Genomic DNA, 17,480 nt, shown 5'->3' on the forward strand with positions numbered 1-17,480 from the left:
ACAAATGAACACCTTGTCACTTGATGCAGTCCCCTCCTCTCTTAATATCTTTGTACATGCAACTAATGACGCTTCACTTAGATAACAAGAGAGGCAAACATATCTTATTTGCAAATAATACATCGTATCTCATTTAACAGTTAAAAAATTTAACCATATCGCATATAGCTACAGTCTACATACGAAGCTTTCAAATAATACCACTGTTAGTAAACTTAACTGATCAAGTCTCCCAAGTCAGGAATTATTCTCAAAATGCATTAATTATAGCACCAAAAGATTTGTGAAAAAAATATACCTGTATTAGGAAATCTGGATCCACAGCTCGCAAGTAAGATGTCCCAAAGGGCATTGTACGTACTGTTCGAAAATGTGTTTCAACAGCTTCATCTAGCTCTTTTATTGCATTTTTAAAATCACCATTCAGTGCAGCTGCTTGAGATGACATGAATAACACTTCTGCAGATGGATGAATTTCATGGAGAAATTCCACCTGAAAAAAGTGCATGAAGATATGGTTTAGTCGTTAACAGAGACTGGAACTTTGGCAGAGTGCCTTTTTAAATGTGTTACATCTATCTTCAGTCTGAATGTGAATTTGTACAATTTACATCTTTGTGACTGAAACATTGCAGTTTTATGCCTTTTTGTATAAATGCCAGATTTCCAAAACAAGTGCCTTTTCTTGCTTTTTTATTATTTCTTCTTCCTTTATCAAAAACAGCAATGATCATTGCCATAAAATGAGGTGACAGTAGGTAAGCGTTTTAATTTATCACTTGTGTTTACTTGGCCTCCTATTTCTTTCATCCTGTTGGATTCAAAAGCAATAATGAGTGCCAGAGCTAAAGACTGGTTTGAGTATCGTTATAAATATCTCTTTCTTTCAATTTTCATTGTGATGCTGTTGTGCAAGCTAGCTAATAAAATGCAGTGTTCCTTTATGTAGTAAATTGCAAAGTTACAGTAATACTTTCAGATCCGACGAATTGTCTACTGATGGTAAAATACTTTTGGGCAAAATATGTGAGCAGTCAGTGAACCATGAAAAGAAATATTTCATTTATCAACATATCAGCAGAACCAAACACAAAAACACACTTTTGAAGGTTACTGGGAAGAAGATTTCTTTGCTTCCAACGGCAATTTCAACGTTGAGTCAAAAACCACAGTTTGCATTCAATTTATGTGAAGCTTTTATTAAAGCTGAATTCCCTTTGTGGAACCTACAGAATCCTACATTAAGACAGTTTTCAGAGAAGTATGCAGACAAATCTGTGCCCTGTTTGTCAACCTTATGAAAATGTTCCTTAAGTGAATGTCACAACGAAATAATGAAAATCAATAAAGATTAAGTAAAAAATAAGATTGGAATTTCTATCTATGAGTCAGCTGATTGTGCAGGTTATTTTATTGATAATGTCACTGTTAGGCCATTAGATACTTTTTATTACTTGTCTATTATATCAATTGGTGACAACTAATTATACAATACTTGGTATGGTGCCTCAGTTATTAAAGATTTGTTTACCGTTTCAAAACATTTTGGAAATTCAACTCTTTGTAGAAACTATTTGTTGGAAAGATCTAAATCAGAAAATAAAATAATCACATGTGAAGATTAACATTAAGTAGTGCAAAATACAGCCTGCTTAAAGATGCTGCAACTCAAATAACAAGTACCACAATTTCACTGATTCATCGTATGCCATAATGAAGAACATCCAGAGATATGGAACACATATCCAAGAGAAGTAGTTTTTTCAAATAGCATTGATAGTTAACTATCATTATATTGCTATGAGCTATTTGTGCTTCCCAGGCTAAATATGACATAGTACAATTAGCAGGACTGCAACTATATTGAAAGAAGTTATTATTTCCACAGTTATATCAAATACTCATTTAGCTTCCATTGCCAGCTTAATACTTGCTACATTACATTGGTGTTAATTACACTTAAACAGTTATCAACAACTACAGCAACAGCAACATGTGAACAATAAACATCACTTTTTTCATGTAGCAATAGGAACCTTTAACCCATCTAATCAGACAATTTCTAGAAATATTTATCACAAATTATCTGATCACGTTTTGCTCCACAGTTCCTCCTTCAAGTCTCATGATCATTTTTTGAAAATTGTTGCATCCACATACAGAACTCTGCTCTGAATACTAAACATGGAGGCAAAATCTACATGATGTGTCATAAACCTATATATAAATGTAACGGCCATGATGATGTCATTGTCTAGGGGATGTTATCTAAAACCACTTACTGTTGCTTTAGTTTTAAAAAAAATAAGATTATTATTGACATATTAATCAGATGTCAATAATGTTTGGTTGAATGTAGGTGCTGCAATCTAATTAAAGCTCCACAACTACAAATCAAATTCCATCATAAAGTTTTTTTCTCCTTAAGGGGGAATCACATTAGGAGGCTGTTTGACTGATTTTTTGAGATTTTTTTGGGTGGGAAGAATTGATTAGAATTTAATCAAATTTTGACATCATTTCATTCATATTTTGAACAGTTTTTGCAAATTTTTTTGAATAATTTCAGCCACAAATAACAAAGTTATGCTGTGATGTCCACTGAAGGTTGTGAATATAGGTCTCCAATTGCGTGCAGTGTAGCCATTCCGATTTTCATCTGAAATCGAAAGGTTTTGATTTTCCATTAATAACATATTTCCAGAGAATATGAACATCAATTCAAGTGAAAATAATGCAAATTTAAAAATTTTGCAGCAGGTGTTAGAACAATTTACTTTGATTTCCATGATTTTTTTTCCTCTAATTATGCAAAGAAAAATACCCTTAAAATCTTGATATCATATCACTAGTTGGTTCATATAATTCGTAATTTTATAAAGAATCATACTATCAATTTTCATTTTCTATACTTTTTGAGTTGGCTGCATGCAAATGTGCAAAAATTCATTTAGAGATAAACGCACTTGAAAAATAAATTCTCGGAATTCAAGAAAGTTAACAATAATGTAAAATGCTTATCGATTAATATGCAATTCCAGCAATCCTCCTTCTTCCTCATGGGCTTTGTTTTGCACTTGCAGCAGTGCTTTCCGAGCTTCCCGACCTCCCTTTGATTCCAACGAACTACGTCGATTCTGCCGGCTAACGCGCTGGTTATCTATTTGTTCAGCATAATTGAAGCTTTGCGTGGCTACTACAATTCCTACCTTCTTCATGACCATCAGAAGGGATGAATTTCCTTCATTGAATAAGCCTGCTGCTAAATACAGTGCCAATTCAACAACTTTTAGTATGGAGTTAATCACCAAACAGTGGAATTAAAACTTTCATTTGCTTTTTGTGTGTGGCAACCTAAACATCTCTGCAGTAGTTCATCCCTTGATAAATCTTCATATATTGGAAGAATTGCCTTCTGTACATGGGGGTGCAATGGAGTAGGGTGTGGTTCATGTTCCATTCAGGGCATATACATGGACGAGGAAAAAAAATTCCCGGATTTCCCGGTTAAAAATACACTTTCTCCCAGATGAAAATACACTTTTTCCGTGGTAAGTAACAGTATACTTTCCCTCGGAACTGTAAAACTTATCAATCCTTTCAATGGTTGTGGTTTTATACACCAGCATAGAATTTTCCAGCACTTTAGAAAACGAAACTCAGAGGAAAAAACACGTTTTGGAAAGATGTCTGGTGTGCAGCAACATGTACACTGCATATTTTCGTATTGCACGAAAGTATAAATTTGAATTCTGCTTAACACTGCATGTTAGTTTCCGAAGGATTGAAATCGAGACTGTGATGCGCTTTTGAAAGCCAGTCGTAGCTCATGTCAAGAGATCTCACCAGCCAATGACAGAGGATATTCAGAGCATAGGTTACGTGATGTAGTCAGCCCATAGCAACATCACTGTTAAGTAGCGCGAACACACAAATAGGAAAAGGTAATGGTTTAAATTAATATACATAGTGTTGCTACAAGAAAAGAAAAGCTTACATGTATAATATTGGTCTCTAAAATTAATAAGCTGCCAGAGAAGCTACGCTGTCACACATAATGTTGATCTTTTTTGCGTGTATTACACTTTAAGATAGATCACACAAATGTGCCAGTAAAATTTTTAACAACGACATAAATGTCTGATCTTCTAAGCTCGAAAATATTCTAAACGGTCGTCCTCAAAGATTTGATTTTTGAATGAGAGTCAAACGCTCTGCGATTTAAGAAATTCATCGGACATTCGCGCGCAGAGTTCATCTTGCGTAAAAGGGAATTTTCTTTTAAAGTAACGCTTTTCAAACAACCATTCAGAATATTTTCCCGTGACCTGTTAGAAATAGATTCATTTCAGCAGTTGCCAGAGAGCGCCACATAACAGGCGACGCCGCTCTAACGCAGCTAAGATAACGCACGAAGCCCATAATATTCGTATGTGCAAAACATTAAAAGATCTTACATTATGTCATTAAAAAAAAAAAAAAAAACAAGACATTAGAGGATACTCCAGGAGCATGGGAATTTTGGGAGCAATACTAAAATGCATAATTTGGCTTAAAGTGCACATTCGTATGTCCAGATTCAGATGCACATTTTCTTGGAGTACCAGTACTGTATTATCTCATGTTTGGTTCTTTATTATGGCTTAATGCCATACGTGCTAGAAGATGAAAACATGAACTTGAAATGCAGCAAACAGTTGAAACTAGCCAATAGTGTGGCATTCAACATTTCGATTCAAATAAATTGACTGCTTCAGCAGAAAAGATTAATAAAAGTCAAATTTCTTTAACAAACCGACAACAATAACTTCACTGTTCTGCAAGGCGACTAACACCTGACAGTCAGAAATGTGGCAACAAAATAAAAACTGAAATTAATAACATATTTCAGCCTTCCGTAATTATGTGAATGTATTTTAATTCACTTGGTAGCTCCCGGCCACAGAAATCCGTTTTGTTTTCATTTGACGTGAGAGCAATAAACGAAGAGGAAACAGCAAAATCACTCAACGTAAACACAGGTCACGTGGAGACTACCACCTGCCCACTACAACTAAGACTGCTCTGTGCATCAGGTCCGGATCTACGATATTTCCAAACCAGGGCAACATTAGATAGTGGCGCTACCCCACCCTCGAGCGTTTGAGATAGGACGCCAAAAATTTTAAAAATCGAATTTTCAAAAATACCTTCATTTTGTAGCGCATATCTTTCTGAAGAGGGAACGTAACACATGTTATTTGGTCTTAAGTGTGCCAAAGTGCAGTGCCAAGCCTCTTCACACAGCATTCTTCCATCGTATGTTTCTGTATTTCTCTCTGTGGAATTCAAACATGTAATATTTTGTAATGGGTGCCATCAAACTATATTCAGGCCAGTGGAAATTAAAATGTCCTGTGGCGCCTCTCCTGCTCGCAGTCGGCCAGTTTGACACCCTGCCCCTCTTAAAAAGAATCTCACAATTAACACTGGATGAGATTATTTGTAACCAGCAGAACAAGAACTCTTCAGAAAATTTGCAGTCTTTTCTGCCTATTAGCTAGTAACTTGCTGTTCTGTGTGACATAAAATTAAATATAGGATACATAAAACGAGTACAGACAACGAGACAAGCAAGACAGTACACATTTCTTCAATCCTTATGTCCTAGCTTCCCCCCCCCCCCCCCCCTCTCCCTATGTAATCTTGCCACCACTTTATGTGGCGTACTTTCTTTTCTGGGAAAGACTCTATTACGTCATTGAAGTTCTTCAACGTTTTGCTACATGAAAAAATGAAATGTCGTTGTCTAATACTAGAAAACTTGTTAATACAAATTGTATCCAAGACTGGTGTGGTTCCTCGATCAGGTTACATGTATTTTGTCACTGTCTGTTAGAGAAAACGAAAGAGGCCTAATATTGCAGCAACTGTTACACACACCAAATAAACGAGACTGTTTTGGCACAAATGGTCACTTTCATAGTACAACAGAATATAATTCACGAAGTACCAATATCAAATTCCTATTAGGCCTACTACAAGCAAAAAGTTTTATATTAGGAAATAGTTTCACATTTGATTCATACTCTCTAGCTTCTGAAGCATGAGATCGAAAAGTAGTAGCACGAAATTTGTATATAAATTTGGAATCGTCATAGTCTTCCGTAATTTGTGTAAGTCCGTTTCTTCTCCTTCCTCATTCTAACAAACAATCTTGTCATTACTAATTCTGTAACTATTCCTGCCAGTGTCAAAACTTATTCTCTGGTTAACTTCACTAACTCTGCCACAATCACTGCTTTAGCTATCCCGCATTTATTCTCCGGTTAGGCATTATAATGTGTTCGTACAACACGTTTTCTGTGCTACTCCTAGAATAGAACTTTAGCGGCTGCTAGCTGGGGACTGTACAACTGGCCCTTAGTAGTGTAGTGGTCTGGCCAAAAATTTTCTGTCAAAACTTCACTTTCTTGGACACACAGAGAAGACAATACGTGATCTTTGTTGCCTGTTATTCCTGTTAGTCGTTTATTTCCACTCTGGTAGTCTGAATCCGTAGAATTCGCTAGTAATTATAACAACGCTAATAGTTTACAAACACAGTCAACCGCATAAAAAGTGATTGGCATTCACCCGTTCGACTTCATTCCGCTCTGCTCGTATAGACCCGTCCCCTTTGTCTGCAGGAAAGTTTATTTCTAGCTGCGACAGAGATTCCCACGGCAGAGAAATCACGTACACTATGCACACGTTCAAAAAATCAACTTGTAATTCATTCAGAAATCAAATTAGAATTTGTTTGTGAAAAAAGGTCTTTTTCCTCAATAATATGAATTTGCCCCCTCTGAAACTGCTGCCTGGGGCAGATATCCCAGTTTGCCCCTGGCCCCTAGTTCCGGGCCTGTTGCGCATATGTGAATCTGGCAGCTTAGGCGCACCAGTAAATTTTTTCTGGATAGCATCTGGCTGCTTGCTGCTATTGCTTATACAGGTAACTGCCACACTTCTGTAGCCAGAAACGGTAGAAGGTACTACTCATACCCGACTCAACTGCACATGCGCATAAGCTCACTCGCAACCGCTCAAACGAATCTAATGTAAACAGTTGTGACATCACGCTTATCGGAGGCAATTCGTTGTTATGTTACATTGCATAGCTTCCTAAAGCCTTTGACACATTTTGCTGTCAGCAGACGCTTGTATGAGCACTGTGTTTTGTTGTTGTATTGGTGCATTTCCTTTGCAACTTAGGTTTTATTTTCGTTTTTTTCTCTCGTTCATTTTTTATTGCTGCAGTATTATTCTGCAGCAGTGAGATACAGTAATGTTCTTTGTTAGAGTATTGGTTTTTACCAGTCAAAGTTACAAAAATTTAACTGAAAACTAAAACAATGAAAAATTCCCGGAATTCTAAAAAATTCCCAAGTTTTTCCCGGTTTTCTCCCAGATGAAAAAATTCCCGGGTTTTTCCTGGATCTCCCGGTTGTCCCGGGTTGTATACACCCTGTCCATTCCAAGGGCTGTTCGTATCTGCCACTCGCACCAGCTGTCTTTTCCCTCTGGGCAATACTCGTGCTGAGGATTTTCATCCGTAGAAATCATATGATAGTATGTCACCATAATTTATGTACACTCGATTCTATGCGCATAAAATCTAAACAAATGAGAATTTCGCTTTGAAATTTTGACGGTTAAGCTAACAATTTAGGCAATAAAAAAATTGAATTTTTTAAATCTCCTAATGTCGATTCACCCCTTACACTCAACTATGAAGGAAGTTGAACAAAAATAGCTCAAGCCGCCAATATAATGGTTAGCAAACACACTACACAAATAAAATAACTGGAAAACACAGGAACTGTTTACACCTCACGTCAAATCGACACTAACACAATAAAATGCGACTCTCAAACAATGGAAAATTCAGGATGGAATAATAACAATATTATGAAAAGGATAGTTGCTACTCACCATACAGTGGAGATGCTCAGTCGCAGATAGGCTCAACAAAAAGACTGTCAAACAAAGCATTCAGTGACACATACCTTCATCAGAATAGACAACACACACACATACACAAACACAACTCACACATACATGACCACAATCTCTGGAAGCCAAGGTCAAACTGCAAGCAGCAGTGCATAATGGAAGAAGCAACTGGGTGTTGGGAGCAAGGAGGAGGCTGGTGTGGGAACGAGGAGGAACAGCAAGGTACGGATAGGGTACAGTAAAGTGCTGCTTGTGGTAGCATACAGGGACAAGGTGGGAAGAGAGTAGGGCAGCTAGGTGCAGTCAGGAGGTTAAATAGGGGACAGAGGGTGGGGTGGGGGGGGGGGGGGCAGGGGAAAAAGTGAGAAGTAAACAGATTGTGGGTGTGTTGGTGGAACGGAGAGCTGTGTAGTGCTAGAATTGGAACAGGGGTGGGGTTAAGTGGGTAAGGACAACGATTAACATATGTTGAGGCAAGGAGGGTTACGAGAATGAAGGATATATGGTAGGGAGAGTTCCCATCTGTGCAGTTCAGAAAAGCTGGTGTTGGTGGGAAGGATCCAGATGGCACAAGCTGTGAAGCAGTCACCGAAAAGAACATCGTGTTGGGCAGTGTAACCAAATGCCCAGTAAAATTTTTCTCAAAAGTTAATGCTTTAAGTAAAAGAGCATGTAACTAGCTCAGTCAATGTGTATCGAGAAGCACTACTAACTGTCAGGTCAATCTCTATTGTAAAATTACAATAGTTATTAATTATTTACTAAATTTCCCTTAAAAGAACATTCTCAGTATTGTAACTTAGACTCTTACATATCATAATATACCTATTTATCCACTGTTTCATTTTTTCTTCTCCTTAAGGCAGTGTATTGTGCTTCACTGTAATTACAATAGTTTGTGCTTGATGTTTGCAAATATATACAATGCTATTTATCTATTTGTGACCACAGCCAGGCAGACACGACATCACATCCGGTTAGCAGACAGACTTGACAGTTCTGCGTGGTCCCAGTCACGATACTCTATGGGCCAACACACTCTCCAGTCAGCCATCACAGCTGCACTGCCCTGGCCTCTGAACCACAGCGCACATAATTCAAATGAGGTGCTCGACCAAAATCAATCCCTTTAGGTCCATTTATATTACGTCATGTCACAACGAAAATTATCTTTGTTGCCAGTAGTATGGTTGTAATCAGAGTTTAACTGGTACTGATTTTCAGTATTAGCAACAAATACTATTTTGGAGTACATGTAGTTAAAGAAACAGGTATGTCTGCCTTTATGAAATTTTATAATATGAGTCTATGGTTGGCAACTATAGTTGTAAAATCGGAGCTTGCTTCAACTAAGGCCTTCGAAAGTCAAACATGGAAATGTCATTTAGAAAGAAAGAAAAAATACCACCATCCCGCCCAAAACAACATGTAAAGGCTGTGTCAGATTCGGTGGATAGCCAACTAGAATACAGCAATGATTGACAGCAATGAATCAGACCATTTTCAGTCACTCAAATGTGCACTAACCAGGAAAGAAGATTATCACAAGCAAATAAACTCGATAGCAACACACAATATAAATTCTCTACTTAAGACTGGAAGGCTTAAGAATTTCAGATTCATTGGATTCCCCGGGGATGGCCATTATCCAAAGTGAATTGAATCCCCCTTCTTGTGTAGTGGGTGAATGAGGGCCACTTTCCCAATGTTCAAGGAATTATTCAGTTATCCAAATTTTTGCTAGAGCCACGTGTAAAGAGCTCTACACTGTGTCTTTAGGATATCTCCACATTTCAACAACAACCTGGTATTCTCCACATGCCTTACAATTTTTTTCTCCTTTGATTGCTTTTTCTTCTTCTTGGAAATTTGGAGGGTCTGATTTGTTGGGTTTGGTTTATATTGGTTATTTACATTGATTTTTAAGAGTTCCTTGGGTTCTTCACAGTTCAAAAGTCAATTAAATGTTTTTGTCATGATTAGTTTAAATTAATTATGGCATACTACAGGAAATACTACAAACCTCTGGCTATGATATTTGTAGACTTTAAGAATGCACACGACTGTCTCCACAGATCCTCAATACTACAAATTCTAAGAAATCTAGGACTTCATCTAAATTAATTAAACCAGTGGAACTTATTCTAACCAACACTAAATCAAAAGTAGAGCTTACAGGAGATATTTCTGGACCATTCCTCATAAAAACAGGTTTAAGACAAGGTGGCTGTCTGTCACCAATACTAAATCAACTGTGCGCTGGAAATATAATGAGAGAATGGTACAAGGATAACCTAAAGAACATAAGAAATCGAAGCACGAAAAATTATATAAGTTTAAATTGCTTGAGATTTGGTGGTAATCTGGTTCCCCTAGCCACCAATGTTCAAGAATCCAAGCAGAAAGTTAAATTTCTACAAGAAATAATACAGAAAATCAGCCTTAGAATGCCATTTGGAAAAAAAAACAGAGGTTATGCTAACCGACCCACCATTTGCAAGCAAAATTACAATAGAAGAGCAGAAAATCAAAACAGTTTATAAACGTAAATAATTAAGTGAAATCAGGACATACAACCAAAATGAAAAACCTACATGGCCAAACTGAATAAAACACTGAACAAACCAAATTACGTTATGATCCTATTGATAACTGCAAAATTAAAACCTCATAAAACAGTTACTCTACCAAAAATAAAAGATGCAGCTATATCCATCTTCAAAATTACTAATAAGCAAAAATATGGAGAATACTCCAGGCAGAAATAAGAGTAATAAGGATTACACAATACCAGGTAAATGGGCATTGGAGAATATCTTCAAATGAAACAGTAGCCTACATAAGAAAAAAGAACCAGTAATGAGAATGATCACAAAGACACACTCTCATTCTTTGGGAATCTAATGAAAACACCAGAAAAAAAATTAGTATGAGAGTCTTCAACTTTTGTTGTTGTATCATCCTCAGTTGCATATAATTTAATCAACATATTGTAAGAGTAAGGGAGTAATAGAAAAATTGTGGAATAGTGAGGGCAACATTAAATTAATTATAAAAATTAAGTCAGATATACGAGAACTCCAAATTACAGTAGATGACCTAAAAAACAAAGCAGACAAAACCAAAGTTCTGCAACACACAAACCAGACTGCAAACATAGAACAATAAAAAGACTAAACGAATGGGGACCTCAAACAAAGAAAGAAAAATATCTGAAAGAATGAAAATACTGGGCATACAGAAGATCAAAAAATCATTTATATAACAATAAAATACAATAAGTCTTTGTATAACCACTGTGTTATTGAACTATTATTGGACCAATTGCACTACTGAACAACTCCTTTTTTAAACCTTTGTATAATTACTACGGTGCTACAATGAAGGCCATAAAATAAATAATAATACTAATAATAATAATAATAATAATAACAACAGCAATGTGAGTCTTTGTGTGTTAACCAGCTGTACGTCAGCTAAAGTGTCATCTGTATAGTGTGTGGTTGAGTTGGACTACTGATCGATTATGTTTTTGTGATTTTTAAATCATTACAAAACCATTTATCTGGATCGAGAACTGAAGTAGGTTCAGTAATGATAATAGTTTGTTAATGTTAACCTTTACTTTCTGTTATGAAGGTAAGTCTTCATCCCTGTTCATTCCAGTTTTCCCAGGAGTATTTTATGGTGCACACAATCAAAGGCTTTAGTAAGCTCACAAAATATACCAATAGAATACATTTTGGTCTTTTGCTCTCTCAAGACATCTGTAAGATCATATGTGAATTTTTTTAGTTGAGAATCCTTTATGAAAACCAAACTGAGACTCAGACAAAGAAAATTAGATGCAGGTGAGGAATTTGAACTTTAACAGCACTTACACCATTACATTTCAGCAAAATATCTTGCTGCTGTTCTTGAGATGACTTGACCTACCAAAGGACAAGGCACAAATGCAGAGGTTATATATCTTTGCATACCTCATATCAAGCTTACGTGAGTATCTGTCACTACTTTTCATTTGAAATACGGTTGGATACATCAGTGTTGCATACCTAATTTGATAAGATAAGAGGATTAACGTAAAACCTTGTAATTAATGACTGGTACTAATAAAATCAAAAACTTGTATCACCTGTCGTGCAGCCTGCTCAGCTGAGGCACCTCCTTCCTCCATCTGGCAACGACTGAGACCTGTGAGGGCTGCTGAAGATGAGTTGTCAACACGTGTAGCAGCACGGAAGTGCCGTAATGCTTCTGCTAGTTTTCCACTGAGAAAACTCTGTCTGTAACACAGTTGTACAGATTTATAAATATATACAGACGTGATTGACAAGGATAGGACAGGTGATCAGCAGTAGCCTTGTTAAAGGAACCAACCCAGCAAATCAAGGTGGTTGAACAGAGCATGAAACTCCATCCTACCAAATGTCTTAATAAGTGCACTATCCTACTCAATTTATACAATAGTGAGTGAAGCCACTTTGTTTACGTGTACTTGGAATAAGCTAGGTAGTTAACACAAACTCTTCATTGTGATCCTCAACACTTATTGCCACACATACTTGCAGGTGAGTTCAAGATCATGAACACACTGTGAAGTGTCTGTTAAATCTCTATGTCTACTCTTGTGTCTGTCTCAAAAACTGAGTAAGCATCCCCTCTTGATGAGTGGGATGGTGAGCTCACAAAGCTGGTGAGGCATTACCATTTTGCCCTACATTTCTTGGAGGTATGATTATCCGGCAAAAAGCATTTCTCCTTGTAAATGCAAGTCTAAACTGACTTTTGCTTCATGATAAAGTATAGAGACATTAACGACATGCTTCTGTTTTTCCTGATGTTCACAGTGGATTGGCAGATGTACTCGCTTAGCACTGTAACGATATCAGTTTTTTAAACGGTCCTTTAAACTGAGTCTTACTTCTACTTTTAGTTATAATTATTATGGTCTTTTCTGCAGTATGAAAAGTGTGCCCCTGCATCATTCGTTTGATCCCTACAAAAGAATCATGCTGCTATGAACTGAGTGATTTATGTTTAATGTGACAGAAGTAGTTTCCATGTTTAAACCAAAGCCCATTCTGGCTATTTATATTCAGTGTTAACAATGTAGGAAAAGACATATTGCTACTTACTGTAAAGAAGACACATCAAGTTGCAGACAGGCACGATTAAAAAACACTGAAATGTGGCTTTTGGTCACAGCCTATGTCAGTAAAGGGCAACATGCGCGCGCGCGCGTGCACACACACACACACACACACACACACACACACACACACACACAAGCAAGCACACCTCACGCGCACACGACTGCCAACTCCAGCATCAGGCCGGAATACATCACGTTGCATCCTGCATGATGTTGCATTCCGGTCCGAGGTGTTAGCACTGGTACTTGTGTGTGTGTGTGTGTGTGTGTGTGTGTGTGTGTGTGTGTGTGAATGTTGTGTGTGTGTGTCTCTCTTCACCAACAAAGGCTGTGGCCGAAAGCTACATATGAGTGTCTTTTAAATGTGCCAGTCTGCAACTTGATGTGTCTTCTTTATAGTGAATAGTGTTCTCTACTGGAATTCTGGTCTTTTACAGGGAAATTTTGCTGCAATACCAAAAAATAGTCACTTGCACAGTTTTAAAGTTCCTGTGGATGTCTTATTACCTACTTCCATCTTTGATATGTATATTATATTATACTTGTATTCCAACAACGGAAATTCCTGTTTGCAACAATACATAAAATAAGAGAAAGCAACCACTCACCTAGAGCTGATGATGATAGATACATGTAACAGACAACAATATTCACACTATCTTCTGAGCACTTGCTGTTTTTCTTGTAAAATTACACACATTCACACATACTATCACACAGACATCCAAACAAGCACTGCCACAGCTGTGACTGTTTGTTTGGGTGGCTGTGTGTACTTCTACTTGAAATAGTATAAGAGCTTGAAAGCTAGTGTGAATACTGTTTTCTGTTATATTTATCTACGCACCACACATCACTCCCCTTAGATTATGTATAACTGTATGCACCTTTCCCAGCTTCTTCTTTAGTGATGTCACTTGTTACTTAATTTTTATTTTTTGCATTATATATTATTTTGTCTTTTTTCCAGCAAGCACTACTTTCCTGTATATATTTTTGTAGCCACGATTACAAATTAGTCACTACGGATAAATGTAACATTTTCATAAGAAGCTAAAATATTTAAATGTTATGGAGGACTTTCAAATAACTGTAGTAATTTATTTATTTTCGTTATTATCAGCTGCTGCCACTGCTACTGCTGAAGAGATCACTTTTGGAAATGTCTCCTCAAAAATTAGTTTTCATGGTGTGTGGATTGGATTCTCTATACACTTCATTGCACGTTTGGTTTGCTGGTACCCTTCAAAAAGTATGTACTTTTGATTTCAAGGTTATTTTGTGATGCACAGTTTTGTGAGATTTTCCAAGCCAGTCTTCAGTTTTATTATCTGCCAGAAATAATCCAACAGGCCAAGATCTTGTGCTGCAGTTTTCCTCAGTGATACAGGAAAATACACGTTTAAGGGTGATGCTGAATACGTTATGCTTGAAGCAGTACTTACCATTTGTGCCACTTCAAAAGTATTCAAAATGTTTTTGAAGTTGTTTCCAATTTCATCTGTAATGCTCACATTTACATTAACATCTCAATATAAGATTATGTTAGTTTCGTGAAATTAGACTATGTCCAGGATTTTTGATGCTATGTTAAAAAGGATGTCCCCATTGCCACTAGGTGAGTGACCGTGGCCAACCACAAATTCCTCTCTTGTGCCAACCTTTTCATCTCAGAGTATCACTTGGTACACACATAAAATGATTAACTTCTTATGGATGTCAAATTTTGTCAGCTCAATGGCTGACATTTTGAAATGTTCTTCTGCACTAATCGTGATCAGGGCTTTTCTAGCTTTAAACTGTGTCCCACTTATGACATAAATGCATTATCCCCTGACCTTTATGGAATTTCATGTTCTCATATGGAAAGTAACACAACTGAGAAACAACAATGATAAATTAACACACTTAAAATGCTAAAAGTTGTCTTATTCAACCACACAACACCAAAGGAGAAATTATTCTTGATCTCTCAAAAATAAAGGCGATCCAGTTGGTATAAATATTGGTGGAATTAATTGGAAATGAGTACAGTAATATTTAAGTCACTCAAATATCAAGGATAACAGACTGCACAATACCATGGCAATAGTGCATACTGCAGCAGAAGTAAGTGAAATTAATAAAATAAGAAGTAAGATTCATAAAAGAATGCATGAGTGCAATAAAAAGAATGCAACAAGTAAAAAGTGACATATACAGACCCACAAGAAAGCTGTGCTTGCTTGCCCAGTACTGATCTGTACATGGTATTTGTACACTTAGAGGTGATGGAGAGAGCAGTCAGACATGAACTTGCTGAAGGTATCCCCTTCATATTTGATTGGCATGTTACAGGGAAACCATGGAAAACATAATTCACAGTGAATGTATAATGTAATTACACTATTCTAATTATTGTACAAACTCACTCAGTGGGCACACAATGTTTAGGATACAATTACACCTGAGTCCACTACCTTTAACTACTGTGACATACAGTTTTGTATTAATATACACATTTCAAAGTCCTGGATATATCAAAAGCATGTTTGCATATCACGTTTAATTGGTTTACAAATGTGTTGTGCATCTCTGATTAACATGGGAAACATATTATTATGATACTGCAAAGTCCTGGATGGAGTACAAACAATGGAAGGAGTAAGGACAAACACTCACCAATAGCTGAGAGACTGAGCAGTCAACACACGCATAAATAACACTGAAATCACTGCAAAGCTTATGGACATTGTTACTCCTCAGAAAGAAGTTTGCTCTGAGGAAGAACACTGCCCGAAAGCTTAGCAATGATTTGAGTATTGCTTAAGTGGCTTTTGAGCACTTGATGCCTCACCTATACAGTGAGTGGCTATGTTTACTCCTCATATTAATTACGTGGAGCATATGTGTCATGCTTGAAAGTCATTCACTGCAGCTTGCCTTCCAAGTTCGCATGCAGCATCAATACCAGGTCGCAGTTGTGCAGCCTTTTCAACAAGATGTCGAGTCTCCGCCAGAACAGTTCTGTTACGTCCACAACATCTTGAAAATAGTTGTGCAGCTTCTAACATCAGCTTTGCTCCTCTTGGCTCACGGCGCTCAAGTTCTGACATGTACTGCTGTAACCCTGCAGCTGTGCCTTCACAGTCACCATCCCGACACAATGCCACCACCATCTATAACATTCATAAATGGAATACGTGCCGGTTACAATCAAAAAAATTTTCTAACACACACATTAAATAACATTATCATGTACAACAAGCTCTCCTTTTGTAAAAATTGCACATATTTTGACTACAATTACAATATTTTATATTCTATAACAACATTTGCATTGATGCTATCAGTGATGATGGCACTTAAATGAAGATGATTATGTGACACCACTTTTAGTAATTTTTTGAGTACTTTCATTCTGTAAGCAACTGAAGCTTAAGTCACATACATAAAACAATTAACATAGCTTCACGTTTTGATACTAAATTAAATATGTTAAGTATACTGAAACAGATGAGAAGCTCTTATAGATAACAATTAATGTGGCTGTCAGTAACAGCAAACGTGTAGATAAAGGCTCAAGACTGCAAATCTGTAGGTTAATCCATACAACAGCAGCAAGAATTATAATAAACAGAAATGAAAATGTGTACACAAGTGACAAAGTGTCACATGCACTCTTTAAGTCTTTCAAACCCAACAGAGAGTGTGAGAGAGAGAGAGACAGAGACAGGGAGAGACAAAAAGTAGCAATATTACATATCCGTCTTCAAAGAATAATGTGGTTATAAGACAGGGGCTGATCAGATGAATACATAATTATAAAATATTTATAGTCTGGTTTATTAACAAAATACTACAAATACATCTGATACCATCAGTCCCACGTCAACTTGCACGCCTCATACTTTACTCGATCCACATATGCAGCCTCATTTCTACAGTCCCTTCCTCCGTTCTATCTGGCTCTCCCAAAGAACTCCTCCACATCACTGTGCATCACAGGCAACTCAATAGTGCAACATTTCTGTCCTGTGTGCTGGATATTATCTCCATCTCCCAACTGACAGTCACCCTTCTCTCCAATCCTCCCAACTTCTTTCCTCCTCTCACCAGTTCCAAACACTACGATGACTTGTACCGGTCAAGCTGCAGTACCAGTACGATTTTGATGTGTGTGTGTGTGTTTTGCATGTGTATCTTGTAATTATCTCTGAAGATGAACATAGTCTGGAAACTTTGAAATAGTTTCAGTCCTGTTCATGTCCCTATCAACAACTTAACATCTCAACTATGTTGCTACCTTCAGTCTTTCCATTATTCAAAAAGTTTACAAAAATTCATCAGTTATGGAAACACAACCAAGGCA

At 37.0% G+C, this 17,480-nt stretch overlaps 1 protein-coding gene across 1 annotated transcript in view; it reads right to left on the minus strand.

The window, feature by feature from the left end:
• LOC124619708 (tetratricopeptide repeat protein 21B-like) overlaps positions 1 to 17,480 on the minus strand; it is a 266,652-nt gene that overhangs the window by 169,760 nt on the left and 79,412 nt on the right. The window contains exons 5-7 of the mRNA XM_047146266.1: positions 16,052 to 16,287; positions 12,110 to 12,260; positions 299 to 493 (exon numbers count right to left, since the gene is read on the minus strand). Coding sequence (XP_047002222.1) covers positions 299 to 493; positions 12,110 to 12,260; positions 16,052 to 16,287 — 582 coding nt within the window. The remainder of the gene's footprint in view (positions 1 to 298; positions 494 to 12,109; positions 12,261 to 16,051; positions 16,288 to 17,480) is intronic.

Source organism: Schistocerca americana, chromosome 6 (genome assembly GCF_021461395.2).
Source record: "Schistocerca americana isolate TAMUIC-IGC-003095 chromosome 6, iqSchAmer2.1, whole genome shotgun sequence".
NCBI classification, from domain to species: Eukaryota; Metazoa; Arthropoda; class Insecta; order Orthoptera; family Acrididae; genus Schistocerca; species Schistocerca americana.